This window comes from Varroa destructor, unplaced genomic scaffold, assembly GCF_002443255.2.
Source record: "Varroa destructor unplaced genomic scaffold, Vdes_3.0 BEIS01000004.1, whole genome shotgun sequence".
NCBI classification, from domain to species: Eukaryota; Metazoa; Arthropoda; class Arachnida; order Mesostigmata; family Varroidae; genus Varroa; species Varroa destructor.
This window is the reverse complement of record NW_019211457.1, coordinates 15,808,419-15,826,238: the sequence shown is the minus strand read 5'-3', so window position 1 is coordinate 15,826,238 and position 17,820 is coordinate 15,808,419. Positions and strand designations below refer to the sequence as shown.

General features: G+C 42.0%; 2 protein-coding genes across 4 annotated transcripts in view; one reads left to right on the top strand and one right to left on the bottom strand.

Annotated features, from left to right (window-relative positions):
* Nucleotides 1-256: 256 nt before the first annotated feature.
* LOC111250442 (uncharacterized) lies at nucleotides 257-12,341 on the bottom strand. Of its 3 annotated transcripts, XR_002673368.2 has the most exons (7): nucleotides 11,343-12,294; nucleotides 8,880-9,228; nucleotides 8,305-8,446; nucleotides 3,447-3,530; nucleotides 2,947-3,240; nucleotides 1,291-2,460; nucleotides 257-963 (listed from the first exon to the last, which is right to left on the bottom strand). XR_002673368.2 is itself a non-coding variant. In XM_022805714.2 (4 exons), the coding sequence occupies exons 2-4, from the start codon at nucleotides 9,101-9,103 to the stop codon at nucleotides 5,352-5,354; spliced, it is 2,097 nt and encodes a 698-aa protein (XP_022661449.1). In that variant the 5' UTR covers nucleotides 9,104-9,228; nucleotides 11,343-12,341; the 3' UTR covers nucleotides 4,158-5,351. The 3 variants fall into 3 exon arrangements, 1 of the variants encoding a protein (XP_022661449.1); XR_002673367.2 differs by lacking the exons at nucleotides 257-963; nucleotides 1,291-2,460; nucleotides 2,947-3,240 and adding an exon at nucleotides 5,270-7,082 and having other exon boundaries at nucleotides 11,343-12,341; XM_022805714.2 differs by lacking the exons at nucleotides 257-963; nucleotides 1,291-2,460; nucleotides 2,947-3,240; nucleotides 3,447-3,530 and adding an exon at nucleotides 4,158-7,082 and having other exon boundaries at nucleotides 11,343-12,341.
* Nucleotides 12,342-14,706: 2,365 nt separating this feature from the next.
* Nucleotides 14,707-17,820, top strand: part of Not3 (CCR4-associated factor Not3) — a 29,475-nt gene continuing 26,361 nt past the window's right edge. The window contains exon 1 of the mRNA XM_022805713.2: nucleotides 14,707-16,792. Coding sequence (XP_022661448.1) covers nucleotides 16,768-16,792 — 25 coding nt within the window. The 5' untranslated portion in view covers nucleotides 14,707-16,767. The remainder of the gene's footprint in view (nucleotides 16,793-17,820) is intronic.

The following is a 17,820-nucleotide window of genomic DNA, read 5'->3' as shown; positions in this document are numbered from 1 at the left end:
ATATATATATATTTAAATGTATTTAAACAAATGACAAGCGCTTCAAGTCTATCGACAATAAGAGTAACAATTGTAATCATACACTGAAAATTAGATTAGATGCTGATTTGCTTCAATACAGCACCGCTAAACTGCTTCTTTTAACTACCTAAAGTACAATAATAATATCGTCTTAAGTAACTACTACCTCGTTGATGTAGTATAATTTGTTAATCGTTAGAATACTTATTATTGAGAAAGGCATTCCCGGGGCCACTTACCAAAACTGAAAGGGTTCGATGCGCAGCCGCTAGACCAAAAGACACATTGTGCTTGCTTATTGTCCGTTTTTCTGTGGGCGTTCAGTTTGTTTTTGTTTGTGTTTCCTTTGCGAGCTGCTTTTTTCCCGCAGTCGAGTTCACAATCGATCTGCTTTAAAGCAAGCCTCACAGGTTTGGGCACATACATTTGGTATCATTGTTTAACTCGACTTTCAAATAGCCGCTAGTGAGATGTTGGAGCGCAGCGAATTCGTAGACACCTTTTACCATAGGGTCTTTCCTTGGTGTATATATATATATATATGTATATATATATATATGTATATATATATATATACGTATTTGTTTAACAAACCCCGGGTTACCGATCCCCAGGAGTTCGTTTTCACTAGGGTGAGTCACGCCGTTTTGAGTTCTTATCCTTTCCATAGGGCAGAAACTCAAAATAGCCATTTTAGGAAGCCCTTTCACGTAGGGCATTTGGCCTGATTAGTATCGTTGGCATTTTCGCTGACCACACCTTCATGGTCGATGTTGGCTACAGTGTGCTAGCACGTTAATGTGAATAAGCGTTCTTCGGCTTTCGACGGCCACCACCATCATCAGACCGGTTGTCCGTGACGTGGTTTATTTTAACAAAAACTATAAGTTGGGTCGTTTCTCTTATTTCTGCTTATTTTTCAAGCGCAAAGGTCAGTGATACCTGAAACATAAGTGCAGCAGAACATTAGGAATTTTCTATAGTTCCCATAGAAATTCCGAACAAATGGAAAGTTTATCAGTAATGATAATTTAATAAAGTTACCAGAAAAAACTAAGCGAAACTAAAGAGCGTCTGCCGTAACAACATTTGGATATACAACCATATGAACGAATCTCAAAAATTGAACCAAATGAAATTTTAAAGAACCTCGCCTGTTTTTAAATTCTCGTCAATTTCTATATATATATATATATATATATATTTTTTTTTTTTATACTTCTATCTTTCAGTTATATCACACTTCACAACAGATGAAAATAAACTTACCTCACAAGAAGGTATTTACTGGATTCCTTACGCTTCACGCTGCATCATGATAATTAATTTTGATGCTTTGGATGTCATCACACGCTTCAAGCCAAATTATTTTGGCCTTCGTTGTCCTAGGATTTACAATAATTTGTTTCTTAAATTGAGTCTTGTTATTCCACTTCTGTATTGGTCATCTTCACGCGTTTCTCGTATATTCAGTAATAGGGCTATTTCATTAGTTCGGCAAAGAAGTTATAGATTGTATTATCCTTCTCGCCGGCTCTGCGAATTTTTTTCCGAACTTCTGTTCACACTACAGTTTTCTTCTGAGACTTTACTTCGACGCGACGCACCGATGAGCAGGGGTCCCTTTTCCAGAAGACGCATAAATATTCGCCTTCTATTGTCTATCTAATGCCGCTACGCAGAAACGGCTAACTTATTATATGATTTTTTTTGCATCAATTGTTGGCTTCAGAGTTTCATGGGCATAAAGCGTTTATTTGTCTTCCTAACGATTATATTAGGCCTCCTTCGAAATCTCTCTCTACGTAGATGTGTGTGGATAATCGTTTACGTAATGACCCGCTTGCATACGTCTGCCACTGTCTACCGTTGTTTAAAAACGAGCCGTTTCTAATCATTTCTTCATCTGGTGCTCATACATTTTGTATAATATCTTGCCGCCAATTTATGAACCTGTTATTCTCGAGCGGCGCTACTGACGCCATTGACAGAGGAGTAAGCCGATCTCGTTCCAACAAATAACACACCTTTCCGACAAGTACTCTTTGGACAAGGTCGTTCAATGTGTACGGTAAGTTGTAGTAATAGGGAGACTATTTTAATGTTGTAGGAAATAGCGCGGTTCAAAAATCATCCACCAAATCAATATTGTAGCTGCTAGTTGGTGAATGATGTGTTCAGCCTTTAGCTTCGTTAGCGGCGTCCAACAGCCACACCTCCTGCGGCGTTCGAACCGCTGCCGGGAATCGAAGGCTGATGCTTTTCCGGCACCATGTCTTGTGATAGAAGGACACAAGTCATCGGCTGGCCGTCGAGCAGACGAAGGTGATACGTTTCGACGGCTTTGACGGCGTCGTTTTTGCGGTGGTAGGACACGAGAGCGGTACCGGGTGACAGAAACATTGAGGTGACGATTGGGCCAATTGTCCGGAACAGTTCCTGAAATGACAATGCCAACGTAAGTTATAGGTGCATACACAATAAGATTATTTCTATCCTTGGTCTAAGCTGTTTCTTGCTGTTTTTTTTTCTAGTTGCTATTTACAAAGGCGATAATTACCAAATTATATTTGATACGCTTAGTAATTTACCAAATAAAGCAGAAGGTAGTATATAAAATGCTGCGTAATATCGACTCATCTTTTCAAGAAATTCTGTATCTGAACCGTAAGGACTCCATCAACCATCAAGATGATTTTCGTATTATTATTCTTATTACTACTGATATTGTTATATCCCCGAGTTTAGACTTCACAGATCAGGCGGTCTTCAATATCTAACTAGCATTATTATTCTGTTACAATAATGCATTTTTCTGTATTTGCTTGAACAAGTTACTATCCTCTATTCTTTTCGAGCGTGAAATTAAAAAAAAAGGACGTAGACGCCGCGGACTTCTGAAATTACTCTCATGACAATACTCACGTTTATATCGCTATCGGACACGTTTGGGTGAAGGTTGGACACGAGCACACTGCAAGGAGGGTCTTGTCTTTGGTCTAGACGGCCCCGCATTCGGTCCGATAATGAAGCGCGTTCCGGAGCAAATGCCCGAGGGGCTGCGCGCGGAATATCCGCCAGCGATCTTGAGAGGGTTGACACCAAAGCGCTGTTTCGGTCCAAACGATGATCAGAACGATCCCGGACAGATCCTCGATGATCCATGTCCACGTCCATCACGTCGGCGTCACGGTTGACGGCTCGCGTCGGGCGAACCGACTGCAACAAGATCCAGTAATACGTGTTGTTTATTACTATTTGGCCAAGTCCTTCAAAATTGGTGTTAACCATTTGAAAATATCTCATGAAGTATATTAGCATACTTTAGCGTAATCTAATATTTCCTCGAAGCAAAATAGGTTCGCTTTATTGTTATTGTGCGTTTTAATTATTATTCTCTGATTCATATTGTTCCCTGTGTTTACCTTGGTGAACTGCGGTCGCTTGATGGGTTGAGCCGTTTGACGCCTCTGTTTGGCTAGTGCGCCGGCGATATCCAAGATGGCATTCTGTAGTGGCAACGACAATAAGGCGATCACATAAAACAACAACACACAACAGACGATTAGAGATATATCGACGAATTTTTTTATGACTAAGTTGAATAGACGTTTCCGCAAGTTATCCTCAATATGGGCTGTATTCAAAAGCGGTATGCCATTATTTTTGATTAGATTGATGTTATTATGTAAAGTATCCTCAGACCTTCTCCACAGAAATCTTAGCATTGACGAAGAGACAAGGAAGCGCTCTAGTACTCTTCATTGCAAGCCAAATCACTAAATAGCATTCTCTCAGACATTGAAAGAAACTTCTCAAAGCTACACCCCAGAGTTCTTAATCTACGGTAAGTGTAGTGATTCACGGACGCACTCCGTGAATCATTACGCTGCCCGTGGAAAAGACAGCTTTATAGTGGTGTTTAATGTCACCTCGGTTATATCTGAAGCCTTATATATAATAACTTAATTTGTCGTCCCGAGACCTTCGTTTTAAAAAATAGCCAGTTGACAGGAACACCCTTTTACCAAATTCACTAAATCCACTTTCACTAAGAACAAAAACTGCTTATTTTGTTCTTGAAATAGGTAACTGAGACGTTGTTTCTGCTATATAGCTTTGCACAACAGATGTGGTATGGTGTGAAGCATGTTCAGAAAAGAAAATTTTTTCTTTACTGAATATAGCAATTTTATTTATACTTTTAATAACAAGCCATTCATTATTTATATTAATACCCGCCTTCATCCAGACGTATTTAATATCGTAAACCATAACGTGTTTGCTGCTTCTGCCGAAATTAACAATTGACAAACATTTACGTTTCATACCTAGGCCGCTCGCTAGCTTTCGTTCTCCTTTAGACAAACTTAAATCAAACAATTCCTCACTCGGAACACGCCACCCTACCTGACCCCTCCGACTATTGCTTTTTAACTCAGACAGCACCCTACGCACATAACTTGCATCATGTGTATTCTATATATAATGAGAAATTACATCGTATCTTGTTAATAATTAATGCTTCCATTGATGATAAGTATAGATGTTTTTTAGTATACCTCCAAATATTCATTCTTTTGTTAGAATCAAGTTTCTACGCACGGACGATTCGAGGACATCAGCACAATTAGCTTTCCAAAAACAAGCAAATATATACGTATATCTACACATAATTATTAAAAAAGCGTAACGCCGCCCTCATATCAACGCTGATATGACAGAACTAGTAGACATTTGAAAATCATCCGTTCCTATGTCGCAAACCGTGCCAATTAACACCAGGATAGTTAATAAAAGGATCGTTTCCATGAAGGTCCGTGTCGAGACACGTTTGTAGGAATGGACGCGAACGATTTCCCTTTTTGTTCGTTTACAACCTCACCGACTTATTGTGTCTTAGATTGACAACATCGCTTACTGACGAATAATACTTTCTATTCATTCCATACACGTTTACACATAAAACTTCCACTTTACCGTTACAGGTCATAATCCGAATACACTGTAACCAAATGCTTCAATCTCTATGTAATTTTGTTAAATAACAAACAACCCATTCAATAACAAACAAGGCAGGGAGACTGGGAATGAAAAAGATCAATGTCATCATGCCGTATAACGGTGGCTCTACGACCAAAACGCGAGCATACACGTGCTATGGGTCACGATACCAGCTTCGGTAGTATTTCCCCGAGGGAACACCTCCGAACGATATAGATACCCTAATAGGACCCAACATATTTACCGACGGTAGTCCCAGGTTCTTCTTCTGCAACCGCTCGCCCGGTCACCTCCGCCCTGCCCTGAAGACCCTGGTAGCCTGATTATTACAAAGTTACGTTATTGCTGACGGTTTTCTGCATATATGTCACTCCTTTAAAACTTCTCTCTATGCCTTTTTCAATTCCACGCGCCAAGCACGCCTTGAGAGCGTGTGGCATTAGTTTGTACACGGTGAACCCGACTGCTGCCCACATGCCCACTCGGAGCAGCCGTCCTGTAATACGAACTGTTAATGGCGCCGGCGGCACGACTAGTAACTTCTGCGAGTCGATGTCTGCCGCTCGCGACCAATTCTCTATGATACCTCGTTGGTGACCAATACCGACTACGGCCACAACAGTTACCGGAGTTGGCGGCACCATCGCCGCATCATACAGCGAGCGGCACAAATAGTGATCACGTTCGGTAAGGATCACTTTCGACATCTCTGGGTAGTCAGTGCACAGTTCGCCAAGCAGCTGTTCGAGCATGTCTTTTTCCTTACAGCGTTCGACATCCTCAATAGTCATGTCCTCGGTGCTGGTGATTAAATTCCAGATGATCCGGATACGCTGACAAACTCCCAGGTTGGCCCAAGTTCGCCATAGTGTTATGTTAAGCTCGCGATCGGCAAGGTACACCCGGCACATGGGCAGACGCTCAGCTTCCTGATAGGCGACGCGAAACTCGCCTCCGGGGGCCATTTCCAGCTTATTTGCGAGGTGCGCCGATAGCTGCATCATTAGTAGGAACATTGAGCCCTGTAAAATGCCCATCTTGCGGATGGTCTCGCGGATCGTAGTCATGCTCAGCTTCGAAGCTTCGCTAAGGAGCAACTTTTCGTCAAGAGTAAGAATATGCATGCGTTGTTTGCACAGTTCGACTACCACACGTTCAGGTTTTACACTGCGGATTACCCGTCGTACGTCATTTTGAGACTTCCGAGAGAAATGCGCCGTGCCAATCAGGTAGACAGTGCTTCCACTTGGCGCTTTTAGGATTTGACATGTGCTTGGTAACTTGAAGTCGTCTAGGCCTGAGCCCAAATCTTTATTGTCCGATGAAATGTCCTCCCAGTCGCTTTCACGCTCATATCCTTCAACGATAACGCTAAACTCGCTTTTAGCTTCATCGAAGTTCACTCCTTTCTTTAATAGCAAGTTGCCTAAACGTTTCGGTACAGAAGAGCGCACGGTATCTGGCATTGATGATGAAGCTGGCGTCCCACCTGGAATCTGCTCATTATCGACATGAACCTCACTGTTCTCATCAGTCTGTGCTAGCAGGTCAACGTCGTCCGCAATGGTCGGTGTCCCTGTATTTGTATTAGCTGATCTCAAATCTCCAGTGGCTTTCTCAATTACGTCAACTGAGTTCAGCTCTTTTTTTCTTAATATCTCTCGTTGACCTTTATCAGTGCCAGTCTCATCCTGCTGATGAAGTTTTGTTTCTCCAGCCGCTGCTGCTACTGAATTCCGATCAACTTCTCCATCGACAAAATTCTCATCTTCCAACGACAAACGAATCCGATCGAATTCCTCTTGGCGGAATGCGCCCTCTTTCCCATCATGCACATGCGGATCGTTCATTTGACCAGCGACGCTATTTTTGTTGACATCCTGCCTTTGTTGTTGGAAGTCGTTCGGAAGCGTGTGGGGCAAACTTTTGCCTGACAAGACGTTGCTATTCGTAAGATCGCTGCTGTTGCTGCTGCTGCTGTTGTTGTTGTTGTTGTTGCTGATGCTGTTGTCCCCGACGGTCCTCGAGTCCATCGGCAAGAGTACGCAGAGGACGCTCTATGAACGGTTCGAACGGGAAACACGCCCCGGGAGAGAGACAGCGATAGAAGAGAGCAAACAACAAGAACAAGAACAAAAACGAAAAACTAATTGAGAACAGACGATTAAATCAGAGAAACAAAAGAAAAATGTACAGCGGGAGTGAGACACGAAGACGGAACTGACCTTGGTCGACACGAATGGACACTTGAGAAAATCAAGATTTGGAACGACTTAGCTTGATTTGAACGAAATACGCATTGTTGTTTGTCAGTTACCACAAAACAGCTAGTTGCGTAACAGCAATCACTAAATATCATGGCGATAAACAGAGTTATGGCAAGAAAGAAGACCCCAATTGCATTGATAAAAGTCAAAATTTTGATGTTCTCAAGAGAGCGTCGCAAACAACAAACGAAAAGAAATTAGAGTACATAACTCAAATATGATGATAGAAGTTCTCTGGCACGCTAACAACAAGGCAATGACAACCCGGTTACGACAGCTCCCTTCACCAGCACCAACATCACCAGTGCCCACAGCAACAACAACAACAACAAAAAGACAGCAACAACGACGACAATAGCAATAATCTCACGCCGAGTGAAGATCACATAAAACAATAGATAGATGTTGATTCGAAGAATAACTTTAGGCACATGGACTGCTGTCCAAGCATTATCAGTTTGCCTAATCGAGAAAAGACATTTGCACAGCAAACATTTAAAAATACGCACCCACACAATTACATCCAGACCGTTATAGCAATTGGTTTGTGCCTTGAAACACTAATTAATGGTGTATATAGAGAATGTGGCCGAGAAGTTGATACAGAACTTATTTCCGCCACAAATTCCACGGTATCGGTCTTTGAGTCATATGACGGACTATCCTGTTAATCAATGGGCTATCAACAGATATATATGATATATATATATATATGAGGAGCTACCAAAAATATTGGCGCAATAGACACGGTCACGGCAACAATTTATCTCATTTTCGTAACTCGTATCAGATAGCTAATTAATTTTGTTATCCATTATTTACCCATTTCCACTGGCAATCCGCGCGCAGGAAACATGGGGAAACATCCTCTTGAGGGATTCTTGAGGAAGAATTTAGATTTTATCTTACACTGCGCACAGATTTTATATATATATATAGCTAGCCAATAACCCTCAAGATTAGTCACGAGCACGAAAGGTTTATTAAATTAGGGAAATTTAACCTTACTAACCTGTAGCATTGGGTTGCTGTTGATTACGGCGCTCTTTCGGATCGTTGCGCCGACGGCAACTTTCGAGCTGGGAAGCCGACCCAAACTGAGAGGCCGGCCTGAATTAGTCAGGGTGACTGCTGTTTTTTTCGAAGCAGTTTGTCTACAACAAGAAATTGAACCCAAAGCCGAAATTACATACACTGTATAGGATATGCAATCTCTTAAGGTATGCATAGTGATTTCGTGAGCGACCCAAAGCCGTGAATATTCTACATCGGCAATATCTAATTGTTTTCGTAATAATGTAATACTACAGAACTTAGGGACACGCCATGTAGACTATGTTTAAAATCAAACGTACCCACACCCTCATTTCGATTACCGGAAGAGTCGCCAGCCAGAAATCCTTAACGACAATAGAACTGATTGCAGCACTCAAACGGTCTAACTATTTCACAAACAGATTACACTAGATAAGAAAATGCATAAGGCTCAGGATAATCAGTAATTATTGACTCAATTATGGTCGTCAAGCAACGATTGTAAGGTTAGAACCAGCAACTACTAAAAACCAACCAGTAACAACTAATTACCTGTTTTTTAGTTGGGCTGTGCTGATCGCCTTCACTTTTTTGTTTGTGACAAGACCCTGAGATGTTTTCAAAATGCGGGGGCCGAGCCCAGAGCCCCGATTTGGAGGCCTTTGTTCCCTGCCCCGAATGACGTCACGAGCATCTCTAACGCTGCCGCCTCGGGCGCCTCCAGATGCTCCATTCGTTGCGCCACCACGGGCTCGAATACCTTTTGGGAGAGCCATTCTCTGTTTAGATCTGTACTAGCTTATGCTCTCTTAGCACTTTGGTTGTAAAAACAAATTGGAAAGAATTCGGGCGCCCAACTCCGGAAGGCGCCGGCTACCTTACAAGATTCTTATGTATGTGCCTGCAATACAGAAAACAGATGATCATAATGAGAATTTGGTACACCTAATTAGAGTGACTTTTTAAGAAGGTGAGGAGTGATAAGGGAGAAGGATACAGAGAATATGAGGTCAAACGCAACGAAATATCGTGGAGCAAGGGTACTGATTCGGAATGGGTTCAACTGGCGTTAAGTAATTAAAACCTTTAGAACTTTAAATGTTTTAGTAGTAGAGAATAAGCAGTAATACGGGAAACTTCTTCTTTAGTAATATTTATTCTGATCAGTGAGTCAATATATTATACACACATCTACCTCTGTGCTAAAAGGAGACTTCAGCAATCTTTGAACATATGAATCTACATTTTCTACTAAGCATAATAATAAAATACGAGCAAATATTGCGAGCGAATCACTGCAGTGATTGTGGGTTATTATTAATAATATTTTTTAATTAATTATTAATTATATTATATATATATATATATATAAAATAATAATAATTAAAACAAATCCGATAACAAAGAGTCCGAGCAAAATATTAAGATATATTAGCTTATCGGATTTTAAGCTTTTTCTACATATCAAATTTCGGCAGCGACATGTTTCTATCAACCTACAGTATTACTGAATGTTCACATTTAATATTAATTTGTGTGTACTATAAGAAAGCTGTCACACTGATTCATCAGCAACTTCGGCGAAGATGTGAATATTCCTTAAAAGATCGTAATTACCACAAGGAATAAATGCTTTATACTTTAAATAGAGAAAACTAAATAATATATCATACATGTCAGTATTACAATACTACAGCTCATCTGTCCTTAAATTCGGGTATTTTAAAATTGCCAAAAACGCGTCTAAGTGCACTACAAAAATAATTTACATACTCTCCATGTTCTGCCAAGCGCACCTTTCCGGCGTTAATTCACACTTGGACGATAACCAATATGTGACGTGCTAAAATCGCAAGCTATCAAGACGTAGTGCATACATTGTCATCACATAACATCGTCAGACGGCGTTGTGTTAATACCGTCTTATGTTTCATGTCGTATCTATCAATTCTGTTAGCTGGCAGCTTCGTATGTTATGATGGGCCTGAAGCTAGAACAATAGACATGTGATGCTTTTTCTGCGGTAAACTTTGCTTTACTCACAAAATACGTATTTTAACTTCCTTCAGTTGCCTCTTGCATACATGTATGACCAACGATGAGATCTTGATGATTTCTTCAATGATATATAATGATACACACAAAAGTATCAGAAATTCGTACGTTCAAAGGTACACAGAGATGTAAAATCAAATATTAGATACATGTATGCAGTATTATATATTATAAAGTAGAAGCAGACAGACGCTTTCAAAACAGTCTCGCCTCGTTGCTTTCAAACCAGTGCGATGAAAATACCGGATCAGAATGCTTTTGTATTTTGTCAGATTTCACAAGTAAATATCTAATACATTCGCTACCATTACACCTAGCGATCAGAGTTCATGATCGGGCATTTTTTTAATATTTTGACTCTCGCCTTTGACTCTAAATGATTAAATCGGATTTATAATACTATAGGAAAAAAATTGAAATTGTCCCATATCCAGCAGTAGAATATTCGATGATATTCTACTCACGAAAGCAGAATTTCGTAAATAAGCATTTAGACTAATTTTTAGGCTAATTAGTTTACATATAATTAGAAACGCATACGACATATTCTAATAAAATTGACATTTGAAACCCTGTCTTTTTTTGTCAAAAAAAACATGCTTTATTTTAAATCAGCGTGCTTATGACGCTTAGGGCTGTTCATGGCCTCGGAAACTAACGCCGCTGAACAAGCGCCGGTAGGCTATTGGGCAGTTCTTACCTTCTTGCTCATTAGTTCATTTTTAAAATAGAATAATTGCCATATTTTCATTTGTGGCTACAACCCGTCGCCAGCAACTGTTCTAAAAGCCTTGCAGATTTGATTATAAAAAAATGAGGGCCTTCTATAGCTGGACTACAGCCTGAAAGATACAATAATAAACGGCTACACAGACAAACAGTATAATTTTCTGGATTGATTAGTACGCTCCCGTAAATCCAAATATTATTCACAAGGTTACACAATTACCATACACCCACCTTTTTTTATCAATACTACTTGTAACTGCAAGCAAGATCCTCCTGTGATACTGACAAACGAAAAACCGATGACGTAACACAACTGGCTTTGATGTACGACAGAGTCCGATACGTGAGCTGATACGTGATACTGAGACGAACTACAACACAAACACCACAAAAGGCTGACCGGGGTCGAAAGCCAGCTGGGACAATGCTAACGGAAAGACGAAGCAATTAGTTATTTGCGTTACTGCAACTCGCTAGCCAACTCCGTATTTACAGTTATACAGTAGCTGCGCGTCTAAATCGAACTTCTGCTACCGCCAGCCATACAAAGTTCCATTCAGACCTATGGCGACGTGCACCGCAGCGATCCCAATAACGCTACCCTCGGCCTTTGTCGAAAGCTAGCATTCGTCGCCGCCTCAGCCCAGCAGAACTCTTACTGCCACTACACTTTATTGTAATTACGGTTAACAGCAAAATAACCAACACCAAAAACACCGTCTTAAAAACTAGACTTTCTACGACCTGACCACCGAACACAATTCAATCGTCAGACCGTCGCCTGGATTAACAATTTTTGGCCGCAAGTAAAACCGGACAGGCAAAGGAGTTACGTCTCTAGCGTTGCCGTCGTCTCAAACTTATTGGAAATACGCGATAACGATTCGTTGTAGCGAGCTTGATCGAAAGGAGCAATTTAACGCACACAGTTTCGATACTGTCGCTTGCCACGACGCTGCTGTTACTGTTTCGTACACTCGCTAGCTCACTCCTTGGGTTTAAGAACTGCAATTGAGTGCTTGCGCTTGTTTTCCTATTGGTGTGCCCACTCCAAAAACAACGGCCACCAACCGATTGAGACCAACTGCAAGCCGTCGTCTTTTCGCCAGACATGCGACAGTGCTGCATGAAGGGAACTGAGATATAAAGTGAACGAGGGAAAGGGAGCAGCGATTCGCAGCAAATCGACAAAGACAGAGATGTACGAGACGGCGCTGCGATCGTTGTGTGAGTTTGTAAGCGTTTGGTTTCGGCCAAAAAAAGTGGCGCGCAAATTAGAAGTGCGCCTCGCGCAAAGGTGTGCTGTTCGCGTGTCTCGTCGTCACTAGTTTATGTTATTTAGTTTAATTTATTTTTTGTTTAAAAAATCAAAATTTATTTGAAGATAAAGATATTGTCTATTTATATTGAATTGTCTACGAGGCCTTTCTGTGTTCGTCCACATACAATTTTTTAATGCTGTCTCACAAAAATCTGATTTTGAACTTTCAGCAACCTGGAGAGGTCGCCATGTCGCTTAAGGTGTTTGTCATCGTTTGCCAAAACAACTAAACCAGACAAATACGCCGATTCTATAAATTTCAATAACAGGCACCCAGTGAGTCTCACAGCAATAAAACTTTGATAGCTTAAACAATAAAGCAATAAAACATTGAGTTTTAAGTTGAGCGCTTCGAAATCCACCTTTGGGTAGGCTTTGATCATCGAAAAGCGACTTTTATTAGCAAATTTGTGCAGGATACTTTTGCTGGATGATTGACTTTGTGATTTTGGACAGGGGTTGAGTAAAGCGGCTAGAAGTGTTGAGGCGGAATGTTTTTCAATAATTTCCTAAAACACAGTAATACATATAAAAGCCAGTGAAAAGTTTGAGGACGCAGAAGAACAAGAAATATTTAATTTATATTTGAACAGTAAAAACATTTATAACAATATTGCAAGCATCACACATTTTTAACGTTAACTCTACACATATTTGTCACGAAAAAATCTTGCACGGTTTGAGATACCAGAAAAAGCCCCCCCCCCCCGACATTTAAACATTGCGTTTTTTGTGGAACTGAATTTGCGAAGTATAAGAAATGCATTTTCTACCTATGCATATGTGGGTACAGCAAATACTGCCAGAACTTTTGTCATTACCCAGAACAAACACAAGATTAATTCACAAAGGTCACTAATGCTGGCTTAGTAATACACAGATAAACTTTAAAGTTCAATGTTAGAAGTTTCGCACGGTTTTGCATAGGACAGTAACAGAACCCTCGACCGTGATGAAAAACACGACGTGTCGCGTTTCGAATGTTGCCAGGTGGCCTTTAACCGATAGACACGTAAATTTAGAAGCGATATGTTTTAAGTGGATTGATTGGACTCGATCGAAAGTAAAACTAAATATGATATTTTCAATATGTCAGGCCTACCAAATCCCTTCAGTAATTTATCTAGCCAAGTCAGTAGACATAACGAATTTTAAGAAGTAAGAACGAAGCAAAAACGAAAAAAAACAGTTTCGCACTGTAAATAACAGCTATGGCGTATCGGTAATTAAAAAATTAATTATTTTATACTTCATCTGTAGCTAGTAGTTATTAAACAACAGGAAGATACTGACAATGCACTGACGAATGGAGAAGTGGGCAGTCTATAATTCTTACTTAAGAGTTAAAGATTTAAGCCTTTTCTAGAATAGTTTTCAACGATGAGATGTGCAAACGCAAGTGGGTTATGCATTCATGCTTTAAACAATCTATTGATTCAACAAAACTTATGGATGGAGCTTGGGGAAAAATACCTTGGGTTTTACATATATTACTGCCCCAAAGCACTACTTCGGCCGGAATAATTGCCTGAATATGCGTGAAACATATCGTTTCGTGAATGCCTTTACAAGAAAATTAATTGTTGAACAACGTGACATCCAACACACTTCTTGATTCGTTAAACGAAGAAGACGTTGGATTACCAAATTTTAAATAAAGGCAAAGTATATAACTCTCATTAATTATAGCATTAACGTATACCAAACATTTACAACATACCTTTGTAGTTGTAGATTTGAATAATTATTTTTTTTATGGGTAATGTCGGAGCGTCCAACTTGGACGAGCTAAGTAATTTGAGCCACGTTGACCTTTGTGAATATCGCCCGATTTCAAGTGACCCACAGTCCGGGTCGATTCAGATCAGACGCCTCACCGGTAACTGACTAAAAACTACTCTACTAAACTACAACAAAATGCTAGCAAAGGATAAGCTTGAACGCAAAATTATTCTTATTTCAAAACAAAAAAAAAAAACTTTTTTTTCCTATTTGCTATGTAATCTGTCACACTCATATAAACCTATTCCATTACATACTGCTGTGTTATACAGATAAAATATATGTATTTATAAAATGTGTAAGCTTATACAAATTTATATAAAAATATATAAAAACACAAGCCACAAGCTCTAGGCGCACGATCCTCTGTGCGGTGGCGCGCTCAGCTAAATAGCGGTGGCAAGTTTGCTGATCTGGCGGATCGCCCGCTTCCATCTCCACAACATCGTCGATGACGACGACGAAGCTCGCCTTGAGCGTAGATCTGCCTGTATGAGCGAGTAGCTAGCTATTACCGCTGCTACAACTAGCAGCAGCAGTAACAGCAGCAGTCTGCCTTCTGGGCTTTAGACCACTTTCGTCTTGCTACACAGACACAAGAGAAACGACGACTGACTGACCGACTGACTGAGTGAGTGAGCGACCAAGCAAGCAAGCAAGCGATCCTGAGCGAATCAACCGAGCAACGGAAGCTGGTTGAGGTTCTAGATGAAGAAAACGATCGGTATTTGCTTGCACAAGCCATTGCTTGCATGTCTATTGTACCGTGTATCATCAGATGGTTGTTGGCAATTGGTGAGACTCGCCGAACGAATTGGCTTCGTCGAAACGAAGCCCAAGAAGTCGTAGGGTCGCATAGTTAGTTTAGCGCTGTGCAAATCCGTGTCTTTTGCGGACCCTTGCACGAGCCCACTCACAACATCACCTTGACGTACCGCATCCGCCAGCCGTACAACGAGAAGCGACTGCAACAAGCAATACGGCGGCTATCAGTGATATCAATGTATCTAGAGCAGCCGAGGGAAAAAGATTGCTGGTGATCGTTTGTGCACAACATCAACATCTATCTATTGGATACATCGTCAAATCACTAAGTTTTTGGCGGAGGAACAGCTTGATTTGGTTCAGTTGAAACACCCGTCATCGACCGCCGTGGCGGTTCTCGCTCGCTGGTATCCTTCAGTGAACCCGCAATGGTGTTGATTTGTTGTAGTGGCTTAATCGGGTGACGACGAAAACGCCAGCAAAAAATAGAAATTATCTAGTTGAGCGACTGTGGTGCCATTCGGGTCAGCCAGCGAGCTATTGTGTTTTGCGTAGGTGGTGTGTTACTGTGCTGTGTGCCCTGTACCGTACCAGTGTTCCGTTTTTTTCTATTCAGTGTCTCAAGCGATTGGATTTTTGCATTGAATTTTTCCCGTCGCCTCCAGCCTGTGCCGTCAGCCGACCAGCCTGGAACAGTAGGAGCTGATAGGCCAAACAAACAGCGGGCAGCCCTCAGCCAGTGGCAGCGATTCTGTCCACAGCAGTCTGCAGTGGCAGTAACAACTATTACCGTCGTCGTCGTCGTCGCCGCCGACGCCGCCGCCGCCGCCGCACGGAACGCCATCGCGGTTAGTTGGCCGTACAAGCAGCGGTTTCAGCCGAAACAGCGTTCTGCCGTAGAGGACGACGTTGCGAGTTGGTGTCGTCGTGGATGTGCGGTGCTGCTGCTATATTGTGCTGAGCGTAAGCGAACCAAATCGAGCCGAATCAAACTGCAGAAGCAGCGCCAGCAAAGCCGACGCAACTGCGGTAAAGCTGCAAGTCGACGCGAAGCCGCCAGCAAGAGCGGCAACAGTTAAGTCGCGGCCGCAGCTCCTTATCCAGTTTTACCAACTAGCTTAGTTAACTAGCTAACGCGCTGCGAACGTGCGTTAAGTCACGTAATACCAGTCGTCGCTGCGGGCAGTCCAGGCTAAATCCGACCTAAGTACTCACGATCTGTCTTACAGGGTACGCCATCGGAACCCCCTCCGATCAACACGGACAACCTGCCAGGAACAGTTCGTGTTTGTACGGCGCGTGCAGAGGTGGCGGCAACATCAGCAGCGTTACGAATTAGAGTTGCAGTTAGCAGTTGCATAGGCAGATACAGCAGCGACTACAGGGGCATTCGAGGCTCCTGTTATCTCACGACTGCTATTACCGGTCCTGTTAGCAGATTAACTGCACCGGGAACTGTTAGGACCTCTCAATATCGAACGAAGAGATTACCGATCGCCACCGGAAACGATTGTTGGTTTGACAGCAAAAAAGGCTTTACAGCGGCACCTGCGCTGGAGCGAGATCGAGACGTCAAGAACAAACCAGGGACAGCGATTGCGAGGAGAACGAGAATCAGGATAAACACAACCGGAATAAGCACAACGACAAGAACAAAGATTTGGTCGCAATTGCAGCGACGGTCTGCCCACGAAAAAAAAATACTAACGAACCAACCAGCCATCGCGGGACCATCGACTCCCGCCGATCGTGTGAAATGCTCGAAGCCAGCTTCCGACGAATCTAACCATGGCTGATCGGAGAAAATTGCAAGGTAGGCCTAAATTTGAGCTCAATTTGTCATTTTTTGCCGGCGCCAGCGCCAATAATGGAGTGTGGGGCAGGCATAATGCTTTCACGAGATCAAGGAGAACACTGGTCTTCGTGGGGTTGAGCTATACGTAGGTTACGCGGTCCCTCGCTGGGGTTGTGTGTCTGCTTCTCTCTGAATGTCCGAAGTGCTGAACTCCGTCACTGGTACTGAAGGTGATTATCAGCACTGTCTACCAGCCTATCAGGCGGTCCGAAATCGGCAGAGGCTACTACTGCAGAGTATGAGCAGGAATTCACTCAACCGAGCACCCTCGGGGGGTGTTTATTGTTCGTGGTTTGTGGATGGGCAGAAAAGCTGCATGCTAACAAATGCTATATGGTATGCTCTGAAGGGGTCTGAATGAATTATTACACACTGGAATACGCGCAAACATGTAAAAAGGTTCTCATTAGGTGGTACGCCGAAATTACTCAATACGGGTACTGTTCTGATTAAACCGATAGTTTGGCAATTCTGTAAATGTCGAGTCAATGGATATAGGGATCAATCGAGTGTTGTTTGGTGTAAAATAAAAATAATGAGCACTCCGTAAAGTTCGCCTTGTCGCTGTGATATCTATACTTCAGAGCGGCGTAGCCAAATGCAGTGCTGACAACGTTATCGTTTTCCGATTGTTCGACCCGCTGCAATCTACCCGCGTAGCATTAGTATAAAGAAATCGGATGAAGATGATTCCGTGCAAGATGGGGAGATCTGCGCATTGATTCGTTTTTCGGCCTCACGGCTTTAGATAGGCAGGTTGTATCTATCTATAGCTAACTGTTGGAACTGGGTGACTATCAATTCTAGTCGCTTGTGCTTGAAATGTAAAGTTATATACAGTGATCATACTCAAGTCACCGATGTCCGGTGTTTATCAGTCTATCAACTGTTTGCTAAGGCGGTCGGTGTTTATCAGTCTATCAACTGTTTGCTAAGGCGGTGGCCCTACATTTTGTGTTGAATACTTTTTCCATTCATACATCAGT